General features: G+C 32.6%; 1 protein-coding gene across 1 annotated transcript; it reads left to right on the top strand.

The window, feature by feature from the left end:
* Positions 1-8,393: 8,393 nt before the first annotated feature.
* On the top strand, positions 8,394-23,265 carry LOC129222305 (cytosolic Fe-S cluster assembly factor NUBP2 homolog). Its single transcript, XM_054856791.1, has 8 exons — positions 8,394-8,475; positions 10,417-10,517; positions 14,808-14,896; positions 14,984-15,093; positions 19,674-19,828; positions 20,930-21,040; positions 22,150-22,219; positions 22,302-23,265. The coding sequence occupies exons 1-8, from the start codon at positions 8,463-8,465 to the stop codon at positions 22,427-22,429; spliced, it is 777 nt and encodes a 258-aa protein (XP_054712766.1). The 5' UTR covers positions 8,394-8,462; the 3' UTR covers positions 22,430-23,265.
* The last annotated feature ends 351 nt before the right edge of the window (positions 23,266-23,616 follow it).

Below are 23,616 nucleotides of genomic sequence, written 5' to 3'. Positions count from 1 at the left end.
ACACGAGGGGGCCTGAGGATTTAGGTGATTGTGAGGTACGTTTTAATGATTAATTTGAATTTATGTTTCACAAAATCACAAATTAACTCTTGAAATTAGTAATGTTGCAAGTTTCATTTGTTATTTCAACGAATATTTATTCAAAAACTGCCTAATGACTTGCAAAATGGTTTCGCTCGATCTTAAATGTCATAAATGTGATTTGATATCAATAACATGTTACAATGTATTTAATATTGAGCTATTGAGATGAAATGATTAATTTATGTATTTCTCTTTCTTCAAAGTGATCTCGTAATGGTTTGGTGCTCGTGAACATGAGAACAAAGAGGATTTTGCTTTGATTCATAAAGGAAACAAACAATGGTACAATTTTATTCATATTTTAATTAAAGCATAAGTAAACTTAGATAACGGCTTGTAATTCAGTGTAGATTTCATATTAAATCAACTAATTTCTAAAGAAATGCATCTTAATAGTATCTTACAAAACGGTTTCGCCCAATGATGAACGTCGTTATTATGGATATGAAGTAATAAGGATTTGATTTCAATAATTTCTTGCTATGAACTTAATACTTTGCTCGTTAGACGAAATGTGATTTCTCTGTTAACTAATAACTATTTCTGCAATAGTTATTATATTTAGCTTCCTATATAGTGTATCTGTTTCATTTGAGTAAAATTGCAAAGTTACAGACAGGAGCAAAATATGGTATTTTCTAGAAGAAAAATAATTTATGCATTTTTCTTTTTCAAAATGCAGGTACCTATTGACCAAATTATGTTTTTAAACAGGAGTACATTCATCTGATGCAGATTCTTACCTTTTTGAATTATAAAACAGTTATCAAACAATCATTTTTTTCCTTCTAGCTTCTGCTATTTAATAGAATTCTGTGTAACGGAAATCTCAAATTAAATAATTCACTCATCATCCTTTAAAAGATCTGTCAATCATGCTTTTATTGCTGAATTGCTTCATGACTTTCAGAAAAATAACATGCAGATTTGATTTTCTTGCCAGTTCTAGATATTGTCACATGCTTAAGGATAAATACTGAAGTATTTAAATCAAAGTATCATGTGGGGTGCAGTAGCTGTGAGCAGCAACAAACGCTCCAGGTTAAAGTGCTTATATGTTGAGGATTTTTACTGCTTGATATTTGTTTTTATTCTTGAGATTTTTTCTCCATTCGCTGAAAGATGTCCAATCTATTTTAATTTATTACAGTTCTACTTTTTGAAACTATTCTATATTGTTTATCTGTGTAATTATTCCTAGGCTGTTATGAAACTTGATCCTCAACTTGAATTGGTTTTGTATCATACTATAATTTGAGAATTTTCCTGTAATAAGCAGGTCGTGCATTCAATTCTTGAATAATACTTTTTATGAATTTGTCTTACTTCTATTCTTGATGTAATATTATGAAGCAATCATAGCTGAAGTATTTTTTTTATAATAGATGGTCACACCTTAGTGTAATATACAACAAAAAAAGAGTTAAAGAGAATAAGCTATTGATAACAGCTAGTTTACTATTGTACCTGTTGAAGAATATTTTAATTAATAACACGTTGAGAAGCAAAATATACTAATTATTTTCTGAATAGGATGGATACCTATTTAGAACTATTGTATGCCATTCCATTAGCATTGTTATAGTGTTGCATTCAAATTTTAAATTAAGTTTTTCCTCCCCAGAGTCTAAAAACTGTTTCTGGTGTCCAGTTGCAGAGGCTGAAAATTCCTGACTGAATGGCACATAGTAGAGGGAATTGGTTTCATTTGCTGCCGTTTCCTCTGCTTATGCTTTTCGGTTTTTTCCGAGCTTGCAGAGTAATTACTGAATCAACGGAAGTGTGGGTATGTTTGATCTTTAAAATTGTTACTTTCTTATGGATGCTATTCTCTATTGTTAATCTGTGTAATTGGAAACTTGGGTTACTCCCAGACTGTTATGAAACTTGATTCTCAACTTGAATTGGTTTTGTGCCATACTATATTTAGAGAATTTTCTTATAATACACAGGCAATGCATTTAATTCTTGAATAATCTTTCGTATGAATGTGTCTTGCTTCTATTCTTGATATAATCTCTATTATGAAGCAATCATAGCTAAGTAAATTTTTTATATAATACATGGTTACACCTTGGTGTAATAGATGACAAAAAAAAGTAATAGCAAATAAGCTATTGATAACAGCTATTTTACTATTGTACCTATTGACAAAATATTTTAATTACAAACATGTTGAGAAATAAAATATATTATTTTTCTGAACAGGATGAAAAACAGTATTGTGTCCATTAGCATTGTATAATATTGTTGCTTTTAAATTAAATTGTTTTTTCTTCCCAGAGTCCAAGAACTATTTCAGGTGTCCAGTTGCAGAGGCTGGAAATTCCCGACTGAATGGCACATTGTAGAGGGAATTGGCTTGATTTGCTGCCATTAACTCTGCTTGTGCTTTTCGGTTTTTTCCGAGCCTGAAGAGTAGCTACTGAATCAACTGAAGAATGGGATTCTCTCTCTCTCTCTCAACATTCCAGGGTCCCCATACTTACTACAACATGGAGATTAACCAGTTGGATGAGGCCTTGAAGACAGTTCTGGTTTTTTGATTCAGACCAGGAGCCAAGCAACCCCTGATCCAGCAGTCCCAAAAGTATCAGTTTGGCATGGGAACTTGCACTTTAACTATGGATATATTTAACAAGCCCTGGTCACCACTAACGATCACTGAGGTCTTCAATCGTCTGGAATAAATTCTGGAACACATTTTTTTATTTGTGTTATACAATCAACTCTCAATATCTCAAATATTCCTTGAGGGGCTGTGGTAACTTCCCATAACTTGAAGTTTGAACCAGTCTGAGATTTGAATGTATTATATATTTTCACTAAACATAATGAAGTGTAACCAAAAGTGTGGGGAATTAGTGTCATTGAACCCCTTAATTTCCAATGACTGGCACAACTAAACTTTTTTGTGTGTGTGTGTGTGTTTTTTATAAATAAAGTTTTTTTTTTCTCATATCACTTCTTTAAAAACCTCTCTCTCTCACTTTACACAACCTTTATAGAAATGTGTAAAGCAATTTTACTCCAGGTGTGGGAGCTTCTTTGAACATCCCATGCTTTGCTCAGTGAGTCATCATCACAAATAATCCCTTTTCCTTGATACCTCATTGCTATTTTTTTCATGTCCTGATATCTTACCCAAGGGTGCCTCTAGGGTCAGGGACTCAGCTGCATTCCATGTAGTCTAGTAATCAAAGCTGATGTCATTAACCCACATAATCCCTGATCTGGGCCAAAGGGAAAACCGAAGATTTTTGTATTGTTATATGGTTATCCTAAGGCTTCATGTTAAAAGTAAAGATGCTTTTGAAAAAAATAATGGCATCAACTGCATCACCTGCTTAGCAAGATTAAATCAACTTTATTAAAAGAGTTTTGTTTATAACCATATATCAAATTTCTGTTTCATTAATCACAAAGTAAAGATTACATATTTTGAAATGGTGCCTATATTTTTTGTAGCTATAAATAAAATTCTTATATCCAAGTCTATGTGTCTGTATATTTAGTTTTTTCGACTAAATAGTTATATTTTTGCAAACCCTCAAATTTGCTACTTCTGTGTGATATCTTACAAGTGTGATAAAGTTACATCAATTTATAAACTTTATTTTTGCCATAAAGAAGCCAGAAAGGGGAGGGACCATTTTAATCAGGTGAAGTCTGGTTGCTAATGTAGCAGATAAGCATTAGTTCAGTTATGTTTGAATAAATATGAGTAGAAGAAATTGTCTCAGACATACAGTTCATCAATTGTTTGTATATTTATATATTACAGAGGATATGTTTCTCTTTTGAAAATGAACACTAATAAAAGGTATAATGAAATATTAATTAGAGAAAATAAGCATTAGTTTCTGACTAATTGATGAGTGGAAGAAATTGTCTCAGTCAGGCAATGTTCATCAAGGACATGCTTATTTATATGTATTAGAGGATATGCTTTTCCCTTTTTTAAATCAATACATGAATTGTAAAAAGAGCTCACTCATTTTCGCTTTCTCTGTTGTAATTTCTTAGTTTTCCAGATTTTGTTTATTTTCCAAACATTGGCAGGGTTTAATTTCAAATTAATACTTTTATTGATAAAGACAATGTATAGATTAAAATTAAAAACTGTTGTGTAACATTTGTTTATCACTTCAAATTTTCTGAAAAATTGAAAAAAGTAATATATTTTTATGGCTGTGCTAACAACATGGGCGGATTTATGGGGGGTCAGAGGGGGGCAATGCCCCCCCAGTTTTGGGAGGACTTTATGTAGTAACAACACATCTTCCAAAAATTAAAAAAAAAAAATCATTATTTTTTCGTTTTTGAACAGTACAGAAGAGCATGGGTGGATTTATAGGGGGGAGGGGGCAAAGGGGACAATGCTCCCCAGTTTTGGGAGGAGTTTATATAGTAACAACTTATCTTCCAAAATCTTATAACAAAAAAAAAGACATGATTTTTCTTTTTTGAATAAGAAATTAAAGTTTATTTTTTTTCTTTTAAACTTAAAATAGCCGTTTCTTACAAAGTTTGAACAATACTGTACAAGTGTATAATCTACTACTCAATTTCAGAGGCTGGAAAGTGCAAATTATTGATAGGTTCTAAAATCCCTGAAAAGAATTGGCGCAGTATAGCCTACAAGGGCTCTTGAACCAAAAACCCAATCTAACCAACCAAACCTTGAAAATAATTAGACAAGTTTTCGAAACTCCTAAGCAAAGTGCTTCAATTTTATTTCTTATCAAGTGTATAAATTAAGAATTGTTCAAATGGGTAGTATGTTACTCTCTTGATACCTATTCTCTAAATCTGTGCACCATTTCTTTTAAAGTATTAACTTGTATCACAAAGCACTTGTAAAGCGTAAAACTTAAAAAAAAAATTATTTGCCTATTATTTCCAATTAACCCTTATAAGACTTCAAAATGCAGAATTTTATATCTATTTTAGATAATTGCCTCCGGGGGAGTAACCCCCGGGTCCCCTAAAACTGGAGATATTTTATATCCCACTTAAAAGGGAGCACTGCGTTACTCTTTTAATACCAGCCCCCTCTCTTTTAAGGTCAATTTAAAAATGACAGCATGATTACACACAGTAATGAAAACGACACATAAAAAAGTAAAGAATGGCCTTACGCATCACAGAAAACAGACAAAAACATGGGAGGGGGAGGGCAATTAAAAATGTTTCTTCAAAAAAAAAAAAAATCCTGCCCCTTCAGGAACTCAGTCCTAAATCCGCCTATGGCTAACAAAGGGCGTACCACAACTATGGAACCTGGGCCAAATTGAAAATATCAAAGAGATTAAAATTCATGGTTGATATTTCTAAGTTCCACCAAAATGGAAGGGATCGGTGTAGTACATTCTGTCAAGAGGCCGCAAAATAAAGGATAAAGTATAATATAGTTAAATAGAAATGAAAGAGACTAATTAGTTAACAAATATTTTATTGATTTCCTCCCCCATTTTGCGGATTTATATGTCGTGTATTTTATTCATTTTCTCCCTTATGGAGAGAAAAAATTTTAAATATGTTTTTATTTATTTATTTATTTTTTTTTTTCTAGTGACTCAAGAATTTAAATGGAATATCAACGTCATTTTTTGCTGGTGCGGAGTAGAGATGCGACAATGCATTAGCATATCGGTCAGCGGCCACTTTAACAATTTTTTTCAGCCGATTTTTACCGATTAATCTGCGAAAAGATGCCACGAAGTGCCCACGATAACATTCGTACACATATATGAACAATAAAGACTGGGATGCCTCGGAAAATTATATTTCTTCTAAGGCTGCCGCGAATCGAAAAAGTTTGGGAACACCTGCGCTATGGGATAGAATCGAAACCAAAAGTGAAACTTTTCGGAAAACGATGGAGCGCGTTTCTATTCCCTAGTTTTCAATATATGAAAAAGAAAAAAAGCTACATTTTAATTTAAAAATGTAGATTTCACATGTTAAGAGCATCTGTTAAATAAGTGGAGACAAAACCAGAAAGTTAGAGAATGATGAAATTTTTTCAACAAACACTACCTTTATGTTGGTATGATGAATATGATTTTTGAGACTTTGATACTAATTTATATACCTGAAATTATTTTCGTTAGTAAATATTGGGCAAAATTTGACTATATTTAAAATTAAGCTGCCCAGCCACCAGAAAAAATGTCAATGCTTTATTGAAGGTATTTAATAAACGCCTTTTCATAATAATCGAAGCTTTCCTTTTTATTACTAATTTAAAATGGAAATATTTTCTTAGTTACTCCGTAAAATTACACATACAAATGTCTATGTATGCAGGCAGTCGAGGAGGGGGGCGGGGGAGGGAATAACAGTTGCAATTTGGCCTTGAGCTCACAGATTGGTCCTGTAAACGAGATGCCTGTTCAAAATTTTGTTTTGCGATTTTTTTTCTTTTTTTTTTAACTATGGGATTTTAGGAGTTTACTAACGAAAATTTTTTCTAGCATTTCATTTGCATTGGGCTGCGAAAAAAGAAAGAAATAAATGCACCAAAAAAAAAAAAAAAAAAAACTGATCTGATTAAAACAAAAAAATTATCTTCGTACTGAAATGAGAAATTTATATTAAACAAAGTATAGAATACGCAAATTTGCTATCCATTGCAAATTTTATTGAGGAACGGCTCCAGATGGGGACGGGTACCCCCCCATTTGAGCTCAAGAAGAGCAATATATGTGACACGACCCCTCCCCCCTTTTCTGAATAACCCCCTCTAAAAGCAGAAGTTGGATCCGCCCTTGATTTATGCATGCTCTGACTGATTCGAACACTTTATTATGTAAGCATGTATGTAAGTTTGTAGCAATGTGTCTTTTGTCCCAAAGGCCCGCCATTTCAAATTTTCTGGAATGGAGGGAGGGGGATAATGTCCCCCCTCCATTCTAGAAACTTACATTATAAGTGCTCGAATCAGTCAGATTGTGCGCAATGCATTTAATTAAAAAAAAAAAAAAAAAACACACCAAATTCGTACAAAAATGCCCAATTTCAGAAACATTTAAAAAATCCAGGGGGAAAGGGCAATTGAATCCCTGATCACCCATATGACGAGCATGGTTGTATGTGTTGGGGGGGGGGGGATTCACGGGACAGAACTGCGCTGCCATTAAAATTTTCTTTACAGGTATTTTGGTTTCGTTCTTCGGGGGGGGGGGGGGAGGGGTATCACACTCTTGAAGGAAAGGGCACCCCTGCAGATCATGGAACAAACTTTGCCGTTGATTTTTTTTCGGGGGGTTGAGGAGTATTTAAAGGAGTCTTTTTTCTTTCATTTATGGTGTCTCTTTTTTTTGGGGGGGGGGGGGAACTTTGTACAGATAGCTCCAATGAGTTATTCGAGTCCCTGTATGAAAAGTTTATGACCCTATATGACTCTACCATAAGTATATTAATCAACTAACATATAACCAAATTTCACGGTGAAGTTATAATAAAACAAGTAACTGCATTTAAACTGTGTTGTTTATTTGTTTGTGGCTTATTAGTGCTTGCTTTTCAAACGTGGTACAATTCGATTTTTTAAAAATAATTTTTCATATTTGCCTCTTATGTGACATTAAAAATATTTTTAAATTAATTAAAACGAATTGGATGAATAAAACACAATTTAGGAATGGTTCTTAAGTTCAATTATAAACTAATATATTTAAATCATTAAAAATAAAAAATTGTTTTTGTTAAATGTTTTTTTTTCTTAACTGTACACCATTAATGAAGTAACTTAACTTGATCCGTAACGATTGTATCAAAAGAATTGCTTCATTTTGCTTATCGCTAAATATGGCGATAAACAAAAGAATCTAGCAACCTTTTTCAAATATGGCGGCTGGATTTAGCTGTATTTAACGGACGGTCAGCCGCACGGTCTTGTTGTTGTTGTATGGAAGTTGAAGAGCATGGAGTGAGAGTTGTAAAGTATGGTTGCGTTCGACAAACCTCACCGGTCTACCGGTAAGTAACCAGTTACTAACCGCGGCGTTCTATGATTAACCGGTTACCGCAGCGGTTACCATTCTAAGCAGTTGATTGGAGCACGTGATCATTAGCTGTCACCTGATTAACTAACCGGTCGCTCCCGGTCGTGCTCGTCGAACGCACTTATCATGAAAGGGAGAGAATGTAAATAAAACTAAAGATTATTCAAGAGGGGAGAAAAAAGTTAATGTAGTTTTCTTTTCTTAGTATGCGAATGGGAGATGTTTTACATGTACATATTTATGTAAAAATGAAGGAACGACAATTTCCCATATATTATTGAAAGAGTGGAATCAGCTGCTTTTCCGCTGTTTGTAAACAAACAAAATTTTTCTCACTCACATGTGAAAAATTCACACAAGTAAAATATGGGGTTGAAAGGTTGTAATTAATCCGTTTTAATTTTCAGTATATTTATAAGTTCAACAGTCACAAATTCTAAGTTTCCTAGTCTGTTTTAAATCATAAACTTTTTTTATTTCATGTTAATAAAGGCTGTGATTTACGTTCTGGCCAGGACATAAGTTCACTAGTTTGTTCCTCTCTGAAATAATGCTTCGTTGCACCTGTGTTTATATTAAGAATTTAACAATATAAAATTAAATAAAAGGCCAGACCTACACAACAAACACCTTTAGGGTCTAGTCGAACCTCGTTAACGGGAAATCGCTTAACATGAAATCAGTAATCGGAAAAACTAATGTTTTTTTTTTGTAGCAAACTACAACCAAAACTAGTTTATTAAAAATTTAGTTAACTACTTTTGAAATGTAGTCGCTACTCTTTAAAAAACAGATAAATAAAAAAGCATGCACACGTTTGAGGATTGAACGAAAAAATTTAAAAAGTGGTTTAGATCAATAAATTGGCTCATTTGAATGTGGAGTATTGCTTAGAATTATTTCTTCTTTCTTTTCTTTTTGAGCCAATTTGACATTCCAAACATTTTTTTTTACGATGCAATGTACCAGACATGGTTATCACATCCAAAGACTGCAGTTTTGTTCTTATATATTAGAACTTATCAGTCTGGATTAGTGAATAACAGAGCTGGAGGCAGATATCATTTCATTGAAGCTGAAAGTGTCAATAAACTGGAAGAAAAAGTATCTCACCAGCGAGTGTCGCAGTATAGTTCGTTTCCACTCCTGAATTAAAGGCAAAATGGGTATTTCACAGTAAGTTACCGCCCCTAAGCCAGGGATTAGGCAGAAATACATGCTCTATAACAGACAGACTAGTTATCACATCCAGAGACTGCAGTTTCGTCTTTATTGGAACTCATCAATCTGGATTAGTGAATAACCGAGCTGTGGGCAGATGTTATCTCATTGAAGCTGAGAGTGCCAAAAAACTGGTAGAAAAAGTCTAACCACCGAGTGTGTGCCATGTGGTGCGGTACGACTTCTGAATTCAAGGCCCTTCAATAACATTGCAATTTCTATTGTTACCCAACTAAAGCCATTCAGTATCATCCTGTTCTATCACATTTACAGTCGCTTCCCTATTGAGTGAATATTGGAACAATAGTCTCATTGAAATCTAAAACCTTCTGCCAAGGGACAGTCTCGGCTGCCAGAAAACACAAACGTAGTACTAAATCGGCAGTTATCTCTTATTCTTTCATTTCTAAGCCATGCCCTATTCAAGGTAAATATTGGAGAAGTATGAAAATTTCGAAGCCAAACAAACTAATAGTGTCAAACAGATAGAACATATGGTGTCAAAATGATATATCTGAGATCAGCTCATATTTTATGATTCGTATTTATCATTGCATCCACTAATGTACTCTTGCAAGAGTTGCACCAGTCATATTCGTTTGAAATCTTGTTATTTAAAAAAAAAAAAAACTTTATAAAAAAGTAGTTTCCAGAAATCAACTACAAACTACTATTTTTTGTATTGAACTACTAGCTACTCTACTTTTTTTTAAAGTAGTGCGCTACACTACAAACTACTAAAAAATGTAATAACTACAGTAGTGTTGCTACTTGTAGCACGATACTTCAAACCACTGCATGAAATACTAGTTTGGTCCAGCTAGTTAGCAATTATTAAATAATTTTTCTAATAAGCTAAAATCCGGTTAAAATGAAATAATTAAATTATGGTCCTGCGAATTTCTGATTAACGAGGTACGATAGTATGTTCTATTTATTTCATGAAGATTTTTTCAACATTTCTTACGATGCGTAAGAAACGTCCCACAAAAAGAATTTTGAATCCATCACTGTTTTAAAGAATACTGTGTTTTATGTAAGTTAGTAATGAACTTGGTCAAAACTATTTTCATTTATTTATTTCTTTATTTATTTGTAGATGTAAAGAACATAATTCTGGTTTTGTCTGGAAAAGGAGGAGTTGGAAAATCGTCTGTCGCTGCACATTTAGCATTGTCACTTAGGGATTCGAATTTTAAGGTTTGACATGCTTTGAAAATAATGCATTCTAAATTCTCCTTTTCAAACAAAAATCCTTTGAGGAATTATCACTTTGTTTTTCTAATGAAATGATAAATTATATGGTGCTTAGAGCTACTGGTTGACCGTGGTTGGTTGATTGATGACGTCGCGGTTAGTGTCCATATGATGTTTTCATTAGAATTAGTGATGTGCCGGATCATTAAAAAAGTAGATCCGCGGATACGGATACAGATCCGGATCATTAGTGTTAAGATCCACAAATACGGATTCGGATCTCAATTTTTTTTAAACCCAATTTAACTATCCAAGTGTAAAATTTGTTACGAAAGGTATTCCTGTCAGAATAATGGCAGTTTCTTCACAAAATGTCAACTGCGGCAAAAATATAATCAAAACTATGATTTACTCTTTAAAGAAATCTCTGTTAAAATTGAGGGAGAGTTGGAAGGAATGGGTCAGCGCTGCATCAATGCTTAGATGGAATGGGAAAAATTATTTCTAGCTTACTCGGTAGATGTAGGATACAGGAGCAAGAGTGTAAAGCTGCTACTGGACAGGCTAGAAATAATTTTTCCCATTTTTATTTCAGCATAAATGCAGCGCTGACCCATTCCACCGAACTTCTAAGACCGACGAAATACAGAGCCGGGAACACCTTTACAAACAGTAAATAGATAATTTAGTCTCACTTTTTTTAAAGGATGCCGAGAAAAACAAAAATGAAGAATGACAGAAACCCCAAATCAATAACAAAAACTAATATTAAATTAAAAATTAAAAAAACAAAACATCTCCCAGAGAGCCGACCTCATATTAAGATGAATTTTGCGGGTCAGAACACGCATTTGTTAACAAATATGAACTGACAGCAGGTAAAAATTTTAAATCATTGAGCTTTTTCTCCTTATTTTCCGACTATGAAACGCGTGTAGAGGCTTAGAAGCGCATTTAAAATTTATTAAACAAGATTATTGCTCCTACTGTATATAAGTTGGAAGTTTCAAACAAATATCAAACGCAGAAAATTTCGTTCTTTCAATTAGGCCCAACATTTTTAACGTACGGGTAAATTTTTACTACCATAATTGTGAAAAACGTTAAATCGGTTTTTAATTAATATCTCCGGTAATTAAAGTTCTACAAAAACGAGGCCAAGCTAAGAACACTTTCGATCAAGTCACCTTTTGAAGGAAAAATGAACTATCAAAATCGGTTCATCTGATTGGGAGCTACGATTCCATAAAAAAGACACACTGATACACACTTTTAAAACTTATTTCCCCTTCCTTTTTGCAACAGGGGGGGGGGGGGTACAAATTGACTTCTGAAATGATACCTTATAATTTAAATAGGGAATAAAACCTAATTTAAATTGAACTTAAGAGTCTTTTATTCAAATATTTAAAAACTTCTAGAATAGAAATGATCCGTTTAAGAGCCGTCAAAAAAGTAACGGATACGGATACAGATTTTTATTTTCCTTCGGATATCCGCAGATACGGATACGAATATCCGGAACATCACTAATTAGAATACACTTGGTTAGTTACTGGTTAACTGACTGGTCAACCAGTTGCTCTGTGCAAACATAGACATAGCAAAATACTAATCTTTCACCTGTGCATTTTTAGGAGTATTCTGCACTTTATATAACTTTAAAAAACTGCTTTGTTATTGTATATCTGAATAGCAGTTTCTATATTTTCTCTTTTCCTTTTGTACAATGTATGGCATGTGCAATGCATGTAAATGTATCCCCTCTGTGTAATCTCCCTTGTCTTCGTACAATGGAGATTGATAGGCTCCAGTATTGTACGGCAAGGCAAGGCGTAATGTTAAGTATTTGGTATGGATTCAGCGAAGGGAATTTTAGCAAAGGCTAGCAGGTAACATTGACAGGAATCCTAAAAGGTTTTTTGCCTATGCTAATTTTGGGAAAACTCAAAATAGACAAATTGGACCGCTGGTTAATGTGCGTGGAAATTTTAATTCAAAACGATAGGGATATTGAAAATGTTTTTAGTAACTTTTTTTCCATTGTGTTTAAAGATAACTATCTCAACAGTTGACACTAGTAAGACACAAGCTTGAGGATTGTACAGCTTGAGGATTTTGTGTTTTCCAGGGAGGAGATTCTATTTCATTTGAAAAGAATTAAAGCAACTAAAGCTAAGGGACCAGATAATATTTATCCAAAAATTTTAGCTGAATGTGCAGAGGAATAAGTGGATGTTGTTTTAACTATTTTCAATGCTTCCTACAACTCAGGGACAGTACTAGAGGACTGGAAGCTGGCTAACATAATGGCTCTCTTCAAGAAAGGGTCTAAACAGGGCCGGATTTGGAAGTATGGAGACCACGGGCAACGAAGGAGTGGAGGCCCCTAATCGGGGTTCGAAAAGATCATCATATTTTCGAAAATATCCGATACTTTGATATATATCCGAATATTTTGATATATATTGTTACAAATTCTGTAAATAGTAATTATTGTAGTAACTTAACCTGTAAATAGTTTCCCGTAATGAATATACAGCCCCTATACATTCAGTTGAAGTATATGGTCCCCCTATTTTTCATTGATAAGATTCGTGAATGAATAAAAAGAAGAAATAAAATAACGGTCTACTATTTTCGAGAAGCATTTGGAATCTGGTGGAATATTTGGGAGTTCTCTTTCGGTGTGTATAAAAAGCATTTTGCATGATAAAGAGTTCAGTTTCGATTGAGAATTTGTACTGAGAGTGTATTAGCTCTGTTTATTGCGAGGCATTTCGCTGTGTTGTTTTTCCTATTTGGAAGTAAATACGTGTGTAACCGTTGAGTTTATGGTGTTGTGTGATATTTGCTTAATTGCTGATGATTAATTTAGCAGTTGTTGATGCTCTTTCCTGTACATAGTGTAAATAAATTTCCTGTATTTTTAATCAAGAACTGTGTCCTCCTCTCAAGAAAGTTGCAAGCCGCACCGGATCCGTTACAATATGTATATATCCGATATTTTCGACTGTGAAAGTTAGGATATTTTGTAAAAAATTTATTGTGGAGCCCCTTTGCTGTGGAGGCCCCAGGGCAGTAGCCCTGCCTGCCCTCTCCTAAATCCGGCCCTGGGTCTAAAGGTAATGCAGGGAATTATAGACCTGTAAGTCTGACTTCAGTGGTTTGTAAGATTTTTTAAACTTTAATCAAAATTAAGATTATGGAGTTTTTAGAGACTAATAGTCTGTTGACTAGTTTGCATTTTTTTTTCGCGAATGGTAACTCGTGTGCTACTAATTTATTGCATTTCCATGACAAATACAGTCCATTTGAGATAACTTAAATCTAAAGGGACTGACAAAAAACTTCGACTTATTGGAAGTTCACCTTACTGCTAGTTTTGGTTTTCGACATTTTAATGTTATAAACCATCGAATATTTTAAGTAATATGTACATAAGCAGACAAAATTACAGAACTTAAAAGTTTTTAAGCACAATATGCACAATTTAATCAAAAATATTGAAAGTAAAAAAAATCAAAAGCATGGTTTGATTTCAATACTGCTGGAACCACTTGAATAGAGCTGATTCTACTTCAGGAAAGGTGCACATCTTCATTTGTTTCAAATTCGGATTCATGGATTTTACCGCTTTAGAGGTTTCTATTTTTCTTTTATTATCATTGACAGAGTACTTGCTTAGACATCTTTAATTGTAAAGAAAACTCACTCTGTCTCTCAGGAACTTATCAGCAAATAATCAAACTAAAGAATGAAGGGGAACGCATCTTAACTTAGGTCAGCCTTTGAATAAAGGTACAACTTGATGACTTGACAGCTTAAAAAAGCAAATTTCGTAGTCCAGCAACACATTGAAGTGTAAACAGTACAGTACAACAAAAGAAAACAAGCTGACTTATTTTAACACGTGTAACTCCTTTATCGCACATTGGCTCAGGTGCTCTTCTTGCTTTACAGCTCTATTGGGCAGGAATTGCAAGTAAAGGTGAATTAATTTTTCTCTCATAGTCACTTGTTTCTTTCTTTCTTTTTTTTTTTTTCGTTCTTTCGAAATAAATTTCGAGTCATCTTGGAAAAAACTTTGAGTTAAAGGATGTTAACTTCGAGATATTGAGAATAATTAGCATGGAATTAAAGGCAAAGTGGTTGGGACTTAGTAAAAACTTCGAGTTATAGCAATATTCGAGTTATCGGACTTCGAGTTATCGCAAATTGACTGTATATGCTAAAAAGTAACATGTGATGCTTTTTTTTATTTATTTATGTATTTTTTATACCTATATACAGGTTGGCTTATTAGATATTGATTTATGTGGTCCTTCTATTCCTTATTTATTGAACTTGGAAGGCAAAGAAGTTCACCAATGTTCTGAAGGGTAATTTTTTGATTTAGAGTTTGCTGACATTTTACCGAGTAGTTTATCAGTTATTATAATTTTATTTTTTCTTTTCTATTTGTTTAGATGGACACCTGTTTATACTGATAAGAGTCAAACATTTGCTGTCATGTCGATAGGTTTTCTTTTAAGTAGCAGAAATGATGCTGTTGTATGGCGAGGACCCAAGAAAAATGGTATTGTAATAATGTTATGTCATTGAAAATAAAATTTAAAGTTCTTATACAATGCAATAAATGAAAAATTCAAGCTAGCAATTTTCTGTTCATAAAAGAAAGTTTTCATTATTTTAAAATCCTACAAAACATAGATAACTGAAGTCAAAAAGACTTATACATACCTTACATATATGCTAATACATATGAGCCGCTCAGAAGCCAATGCAGTTAAGTCCATTTTTGGATATTTTCTGATTTTTGGAAATTTTGATGAAAAAAATAATCATCTCCTTAGTTATTAAAGGATTTACTCGTTGGTTATTTTTTTCTAGGTTAGACAGCCTTTTTTTAATAGCTTCTGAATATATTGTATAATAATTTCAGAAGCCATTGTGAATAAGTCCACCTTTTATCAATATTTTTTACATAAACTTTGAAATAAAAATTAAATTCTTCTTCTTCATTCGATGTTTGTTGACAACACTGAAAAACAAGAAATTCATAGTACAAGAAGTCATAATCCCGGTGGCAGATACTTGAATTTAGATCTTTCTATTGCAAAAATGTATAACCTGTATGTCGAACAATGTAATGAAGAGCAAATTGTACAAGTAAAGGAAAAGTTTTATTACCATATATTTTCGACAAAATTTAACTTACATTTTAAGCAACCTTCAAAAGATACTTGTGCAAAATCTGATTATTTGGTTAAAAAAAAAAAATCTATGATGAAGGAAAAAAATGCAGCTGAAGTTGAACTTGACGAACACTTGTGAAATGCAGAAATTGCCCGTAACAGTATGGCTAATGATCGACTAAGAGCTTCGGACGAAATATATGTGTTTAGTTTTGATTTAGAAAAAGCATAAGCATTTCCGAAACTATCCACATCAGTGACTTATTACAAGAGAAACTTATTTGTATACAATCTTAGTGCTATGATTTACAGACTAACGAGGGCTACATGTATGTTTGGCCTATAACCCAAGCATCGCGGGGTTCACAAGAAGTGTCATCGTGTTTAACTAAACACAATTAATTGCAAAGGATTTTCAAAAAATTATAATGAATTCAGATTCAGGTTCAGGACAGAATTGAAATATAAAAGCTGTGTTAAGTTTACAGAAATTGGTTCTGAGTGAAGATATAAAAGCTGAATCAATTCAACTTAAATTTTTATTAAGTGGGCACAGTTATTTGCTCAATGATGTTGATTTTGCAGTTATAGAAGCTTATGCAAAAAAATTCCGTATATTTATAACCCTAGTGACTGGTATCATATAATACAAAACAGTAAAAGAAAGAACCCTTTCAGAGTTGTCGAAATGAATCCACAAGAATTTCTTTAAACAAAACCATTGGAAGAAGCTGTTACCAACAGAAAAAAAATCAACAAGTGGACCAACAGTAAATTGGCTTAATATGAGATGGATAAAATTGGAAAGGTCAAACCCAAGCAGCATTAAGTTCAAACATAATTTTGATTAGGATGATACCTTTCATGTAATTGATTTAAAAAAAAAAAATAGGTAGGCCAGTAAATTAAAAAATATATAACTCGGCCTATATTCAGAACAATTTCAAGAGAAACAAAAAAAGACATGTGTTTATTAAAGACCTCCAATTAAACACGACTTTTACAGGACATTAAGGACAACACATAGGGATCAAGATTTACATTTGAATAACTCGGAAGAAGATGGTGTTTGTTATGATGAATAAACATGAAACTTATGACCATAAATGTTATTTTATTATCTTTACAAAATTTTCTTATATTTTTCATCTGCCAAAAAGGATAAGTCCTAAAATTTTTAAGATACTGTCATTATTTCAATAAATACTTACGTTTTTATTTACACATCCTGTACATATCTTGTTTTTTTGCAGAGTTTACATTTCGAAAAAAGATTTTATACACTTTTCTAATTAAATTAATAAACCAAGAATTTTAAAAACTAATGTATCAAAAACATTAATTTTCTCAATTTTTGTGTTTTGGACTTAACCGCATTGGCTTCTGAGCGGCTCATATGCAAATCTAATAAGAGGGAGTTAGAATCAATTTATGTATCTTTCATAAAATTTGAGTGAAACAAAACGGACCTGTCATAAAGTTCCAACTGACCAAATCAGACTTCTCACAGACTTATTTGTTAAAAAAGTAATCCCAAAGGTAAACCAATGTTTCAAAGGTAACTAGAAAGTGAATCTAAAATCAAATATATTTTCAGAGACTTACAAAAACTTCTTAGAAGCCAGGAAAAAATCTTAGTCACCAAACAACTTATTTCTCAGAGTTTATAGGCAAATTCAATGTAACATAGCATCTGAAAGATTATTGTTCTGAAAAAACTGGGCTCCAAAGCAGTTTTTGTTAAATCACCTTGGCTTTGATTATATATATATGCATGTGTAATAAAAACAATAATTATTTTTGTTTTAAATTAAAAGGAAAAAGAAGTCTTTTGTTTAACAAGCATCATAATCTTATACATCTGCCGGAAATTCACTCCACTTGTCTAGGGCCTGATTACTGCACAGGCTTACTAGGCCTGGGCCTGGGAGCCCCCTCTTCCTAAGGGGCCCCAAATTACTTAAAGAATTATGCATAGTATTACAACTATACAAACTAGTATGTTGTGGCCATCACGAAACTTTCTTCTATATTTTTCCTTTTTCTGATCCCTCCCCATGCTTGACGAGGAAGCAATATTCCCAACAAAAACAAAATTACACATGCAAAAACTTGACGACTATCCCAATGTCTGAATTATTGCAAAAGCAAAGCAAAGAGCGAAAATTGAAAGTTATTTTAAAAGCCTTGCTTGAATTAATTACAAATATTTTATTTGTTAACAAACATAAGATGGCAACAGTTAAAAATTTTAAATCATTGAGATAATATTTCCTATCATTTCCATACAATTAAAATCACGAGAAATACGCAGACGACAATCTATTACGATTTATCTTTCTTATTGTTGCATTAATAAAAATATTTTTATTCGCAAAAAAAAAAAAATCAACACCTCTTGGAGCGATCGGCGTCAAAATAGAACCAAAGCCTGTTTACATATGGATTCACATATATTCCAAATTTCAACCAGAACGTAGCATTACTTCTTGAGATAGGGCACTCAAAATGGAAAAAAAGAACGGGTGATTGCGCTACCCCCCTTTTAGCTGTTGACACAAAACTAAAATCAGTTCTTATACCCACTAAGGGCTACTTGCCGATAAATTTTTCTTTCATTCCGTTCATTATTTCTTGAGATACAGCAGTCACAATTGACGACAAAAAACGTTCTACAGCTCAACCCCCGTTTGAGTTATTGACACCAAAATTGAATCAGCACCTGTTCCTGTTAATACCAACATATGGACCAAATTTTGTTTGATTCCGCCAGTAACTTCCTGAGGAATAGCAAGCACGCGTAACTCGAAAAACGTCCCATTGCTCCACCCCCCTTGGAGGAATTCGCGCCAAAAACTAATGGGCACAAGTTCACATAGGGGCACATATGTGTACTAAATTTCGTTCGATTTCATGAGGTAGTTTTTGTGTAGAGCGGCCGCAAAAAACTGGTCACACACAGACGTGACACAAACTATGCTATACTTATTTACAATGATTCTTGACAATAAATTCATGAACTGTGGATGAAAAACTTAGTTAAAAGATGAAATATCACACTTGCTTGTAGGACTCGATCGATGCATTGGCGCCGATGGTTCAAAAATTTAGCCATCGGCATCGGCGGCCGATGCTAACTTGATCGGCCCATCGACCTTAAAAAACATTAAAAAGCCAATGGAATTGGCCGATGTTTTTGAAGAAAAAAAGGATCTTTGCTGCTTTACTTTTTTATACAAAGTAAAGGGAGTTATTGTATTCATATAAAATTTTTTACTTGAATTTCAGTATGAATTTCTATTTTAGTCATCCTTGAAAAAATTTTTAATACTGCATTCAGGTACAAACAAGTTAATTATTGCATTGTTTTTTGTGACTGGATGTACTTATGTATCTCTCACTAGAAGCCCGTCCCATCCTAGTTTGGGTTAAAAAAAACTATCTATCTTAAATAAATATTATAAAGATACTTTTTTACTTGAAAATTTATAGCATGCAATACTCTTTTGTTTCGCTTTTATGAGGTTTGAAACAAATTGATTTACCTCATTTCCTGTTCAAGATAGACCAACATAATTCTAACTGAACAATACAATTTTCTCGTATAACGTTGCACTACCTATCGTATAGTCGTACGTTTGATAATGGTGATATCATAAGAAAATTTCATTGGATATTGTAATCACTTAAATTGGAAAAGGAAATATACAGGGACCATGGGGATGCAAGGATTACGAGCCAACTGATATGGTGCTGTAAGAGCTGTCCAGAACTTTTGTAGCTTAGTACAGATGTGCAGCTTGGAAGTTGGAGGGGGGGGGGGGGGAGTTAACCATTATTGTCATGGTTTAAAGCCATATTTAAAATCCTTGTTTTGTATTTGTAACACCATTTTCCCTTTTATAAAAAAATTTCATTAAAATATGTGTAAGACAAATTAAAATTCAATTTTTTTTTTCAGCAATGATAAAGCAATTTTTGAATGATGTTCATTGGCAGTCAATTGATTATTTAGTAATTGATATGCCACCTGGTACTTCTGATGAACATATTACATTAGCAGAAAGTTTGAAAAAACATGCCAATGTAGCTGCAGTTTTAGTCACAACACCTCAGGTAAGTTTTTGGAATGTACTAATGCTAAAATGAAGTATTGTTTCAACTCTCAAATATTGCATTTGTAGCAAAAGGTACTCATTTAAAAAAGGTATGCCCTAGAATCCTGCTCTCAATTTTTAGGGACCTCATACTGCTTTTGCATATTTAGAAGTGATTGCAGTCACTTGTGTTGCTGTAGGAAACTTTACAATACGAATATTTTTATTGACTCTACCATAAATTTTTACTGGCTACCAATTTTTCAACAAATTCATGGAGGCCTTTATGTAAATGTATATTTTATAAGTTAACCGCATGCCATGAGAAAATTGTCATTTTTCCATGACTCATGGCCTTGAGCGACTGTTCATAACTTATAATGTTGCTAACATCACAATGAATATTGTTAAATATTTTTTCATCCGCAATCTTACCACCTATATCGTTGAGTTCATGTTTTTCAGGTAATTTTATCTCTTGCTTTTTATTCAAATTCAATATGTTTTATTATATATAGCTTAGGCGCAAGACATGTTTGATTGTTGTATTTCAATTTTCTAGTCTTAAATCATGTTGGTTTTTACAATTACATGTTGCACAATATCCTCCATACTTTAGGTCTCTAGGTGTTTGCCTAAAATTAAATTTGGCTTAAGACATGGAATATGTTTAATGCTTTTTGCTTTGATTTTATTAGTTGTCCCTTCATTAGCTACTGTCTCTGTAATTTTATTGCCTATGTCTAATTATCTATTTAATGGTGCAGTGTTGTTCTGGTATGCTTTACTTGAGACTTCCACTGCTGAAACAAGCAGCTATTTTAATTGATTTTGAATTATTCTATTACATTCTTAAGAAATTAAATTATTTTAATACATTTTTTTTAATTTAAAGAAGTTTATTTCCTTGCCTTTTGAACAGTTATCTTTGTTTGGTCTATGTTTTCTATTTAAAACTATATTTTTTCTTTACCTAACTTATTGCTGCTTTGCACATAGCACATATTTAGGATAAAAATTTCTTGTTTTATTAATTTTATTGTTGTATTGTTGAACTCTGGTTTTATATGTATATATATATATATAAGTGTATCCCCTGAATATTTTATTGTTCATATAGATGGTTGCAATAAGTGATGTATTACGAGAAATCACATTTTGTAAGAAAGCTGCCTTGCCTGTCATAGGTATTATTGAAAATATGAGTGGTTTTGTTTGCCCAAATTGCAAGGTAAATGTTTCCTAATTTTTATTTAAAATTATATGCACAACATTTGCAATCTGGAATATATTAGACAGTTGTTGCCTAATGTGTTATTTTTTATGCAGTTAACCATTATAAGTCCTGATGAAATTGGAAAATTTGATATAATGGAAAGTTGATGTTACTAATAAAATTCTCTTTGATGCCAAAATTCTCCATGATGGTGACTTTTGGTACTTTTTTTTAAATTGTAAAAATCAAAATCCCATGGTCTGTTATGTACAACTATGAAGTTTGGCAATGTATTTCTCCAATACATTATTTGCTAGAAGGCTCTGAACATCTCAAGTTATTTTATAACTACCCTGTATATATTATAATTACAATTGATTCTTATAATACAGTAATTGCCAATAGTTCTAAAACAATTTATTTTTAAAATGTGAAATTTTAACAATTGTTTTTAACAGAAAATAGTATAGATTGTGTGTACAGTATATTTATTTTAATATGTATTGCACTGAAACATGCAAGAAACTTTGCCAGTGTGAAGTTTAATTATGCTTTCATTAAAATTGTTACCCACAATTTTTTTTTTTTAATTATCAATCAGGAACTCGATAAATGTCGCATGACTACTACTTTTCTCCTTACTCACCCCACCTCTTAGCTGTTAGCCTTAGGTTTCACCGTTCGGGGGGGGGGGGGGGGGGCGAAGCAGACTCTTGCACGGCATCCCTCCAACTACTACTGGATTTGGCATCTCAATTTTGGTGCCAAACAGGGGCGTGCAGAGAAATTTTAAAACCCGTCACAACTTTTCGGGCCCCCTCCATATTGTTTACCCCTACGTCCCTACATGTGTTTCACTCCTTATTTTAAAAATCTTGGGCCCAACAAATAAAGACAAATAAATAAAGTAGCTTTTTATTTTCATTAACTTGAAAATTTTTAAACGATTCCACAATTGTTTCTGGTCAAACTTCCAAAATATTGTTTTTTCCCCCCCCCTAAAATTTATATTTTAATCTTTAAAAATATCAATTGCTAATTTTTTTGGAAAAATCTCAAGCAATAGCTCTGTAATGTCAATTTTATTTTGTGCATATAATTATGTGTGTGCATTTCCCCTCTAGGAATGTTCAGCAATTTTTTCATACGGTGGAGGAGAAGCTTTGGCTAAAGAAGCAGGTCTAAACTTCTTAGGTATCTATTCTTATGTAAATAATTTCAGTTTAAGTCTTTGTTTAGCCCCAACTAAAATTTGTTTCATAATTTATTCATATAGGTTCCATACCTTTGGATCCGCAATTTGCCACTTGTATTAAACAAAGATCAGAATCTGAAGAAATTACTGAATTTGAAGCGTTAAAGAAGTTTTCAGATATTGCTAATAAAATTATTGAACAAAGCTGAAAATAATTTGAGGATATTTATGTGTTTACAACATTGAATTTCGTAAGACTGATTTCACTGATGACATTAATATAAAATTAAATTTATTTCTATTATTATACGATTTGCTTGCTGGTAATTTTATAACGAAATTAAAATTTGCAAATAGCTCATTTAAAGTAGATAAATTCTTTAATTACTCCAAAAAATAATGAGACTGTGTTATACCATCTTATACATACCACTTTTTCTACAGCTTGAGGAATTAACTCCATGAAATTTTTGTATACATTCCTTGTGTGAGATAAATTAGGATCAAGGTTACTTATTTAGTATGTCATTTATGAATATTGCTGCTCATTATTTTATTTTTATAAAATTATTTGTTTAAAAATCATTGAACATTAGTTATATGTTTTTAAAAAGTGTTTTATAAAACGGTATTTTTAGTGTCAACACAGATGTGTACAATCCAGACTAAGGAGAGTGCAAAATCGATGTTTTTACCATCATTTATTACAAAAATTTTTTTTTTTCGATGTTGATGTTTTGTATTTCAATGAAAAAGTTTCATAAAAATGTTCGATAATTATACTTGTTAAAAATTTTCATTGTTGATCAGAAGATGCAATAATCATCTCATTTGGAAAAGTTTTCTATAATTAACTTTGATGTTTTTTAAACATTGCTTTGCATTCAAAGTCAATGTTTTATGCTACAGCAAAAAAGTTTCTTAATAATATACAATAAGAAAGTTAATCGCTAATCAGTCAGGCCCTTCATTTAGGGGGAGGTCAAAAGGTCAATTGAGGCAGTGAGAAGCAAAGGGATGCAAGTGGACTATTTTAAGTTTCGAGTAAAACGCATTTAAAGATCAGATCCTAGGTAGGCTTTCATTGAATTTTTTTTCTAAATCATGCTATACAGCAGCACCTACCAGGGCTACTAGTACCATCTGTTGCATCAAGACAGAGGAGAGGTTCACTTACCATGTGTACTGGTTATCTCCAAATTTTTAATTTTGCCACTTGCATCCCTTTGCTTCTCACTACCTCGATTGTCCTTCTGGCTTTTTGAAATTGGTGTATATTTTCATGAAAAAGGTTTTTTTTTTTTTTTTTTTTTTTGCAGTTTTCTATTGGGTTGTTCGGAAATTAATTTCGCCTTTTCACGACAGTACTTTAAACTTAGGCCTTTCCAATGGTCAT

The sequence above is a fragment of the Uloborus diversus genome, chromosome 5 (genome assembly GCF_026930045.1).
Source record: "Uloborus diversus isolate 005 chromosome 5, Udiv.v.3.1, whole genome shotgun sequence".
Lineage (NCBI taxonomy): Eukaryota > Metazoa > Arthropoda > Arachnida > Araneae > Uloboridae > Uloborus > Uloborus diversus.
This window is presented reverse-complemented; position numbering and strand designations above follow the sequence as displayed.

Bases quoted from the DNA above. Each gene is read 5' to 3' on its own strand.
- LOC129222305 (XM_054856791.1), top strand. The intron at 14,897-14,983 runs GTAATTTTTTGA...CTATTTGTTTAG, and splicing joins GTTCACCAATGTTCTGAAGG to ATGGACACCTGTTTATACTG. The intron at 15,094-19,673 runs GTATTGTAATAA...TTTTTTTTTCAG, and splicing joins GCGAGGACCCAAGAAAAATG to CAATGATAAAGCAATTTTTG.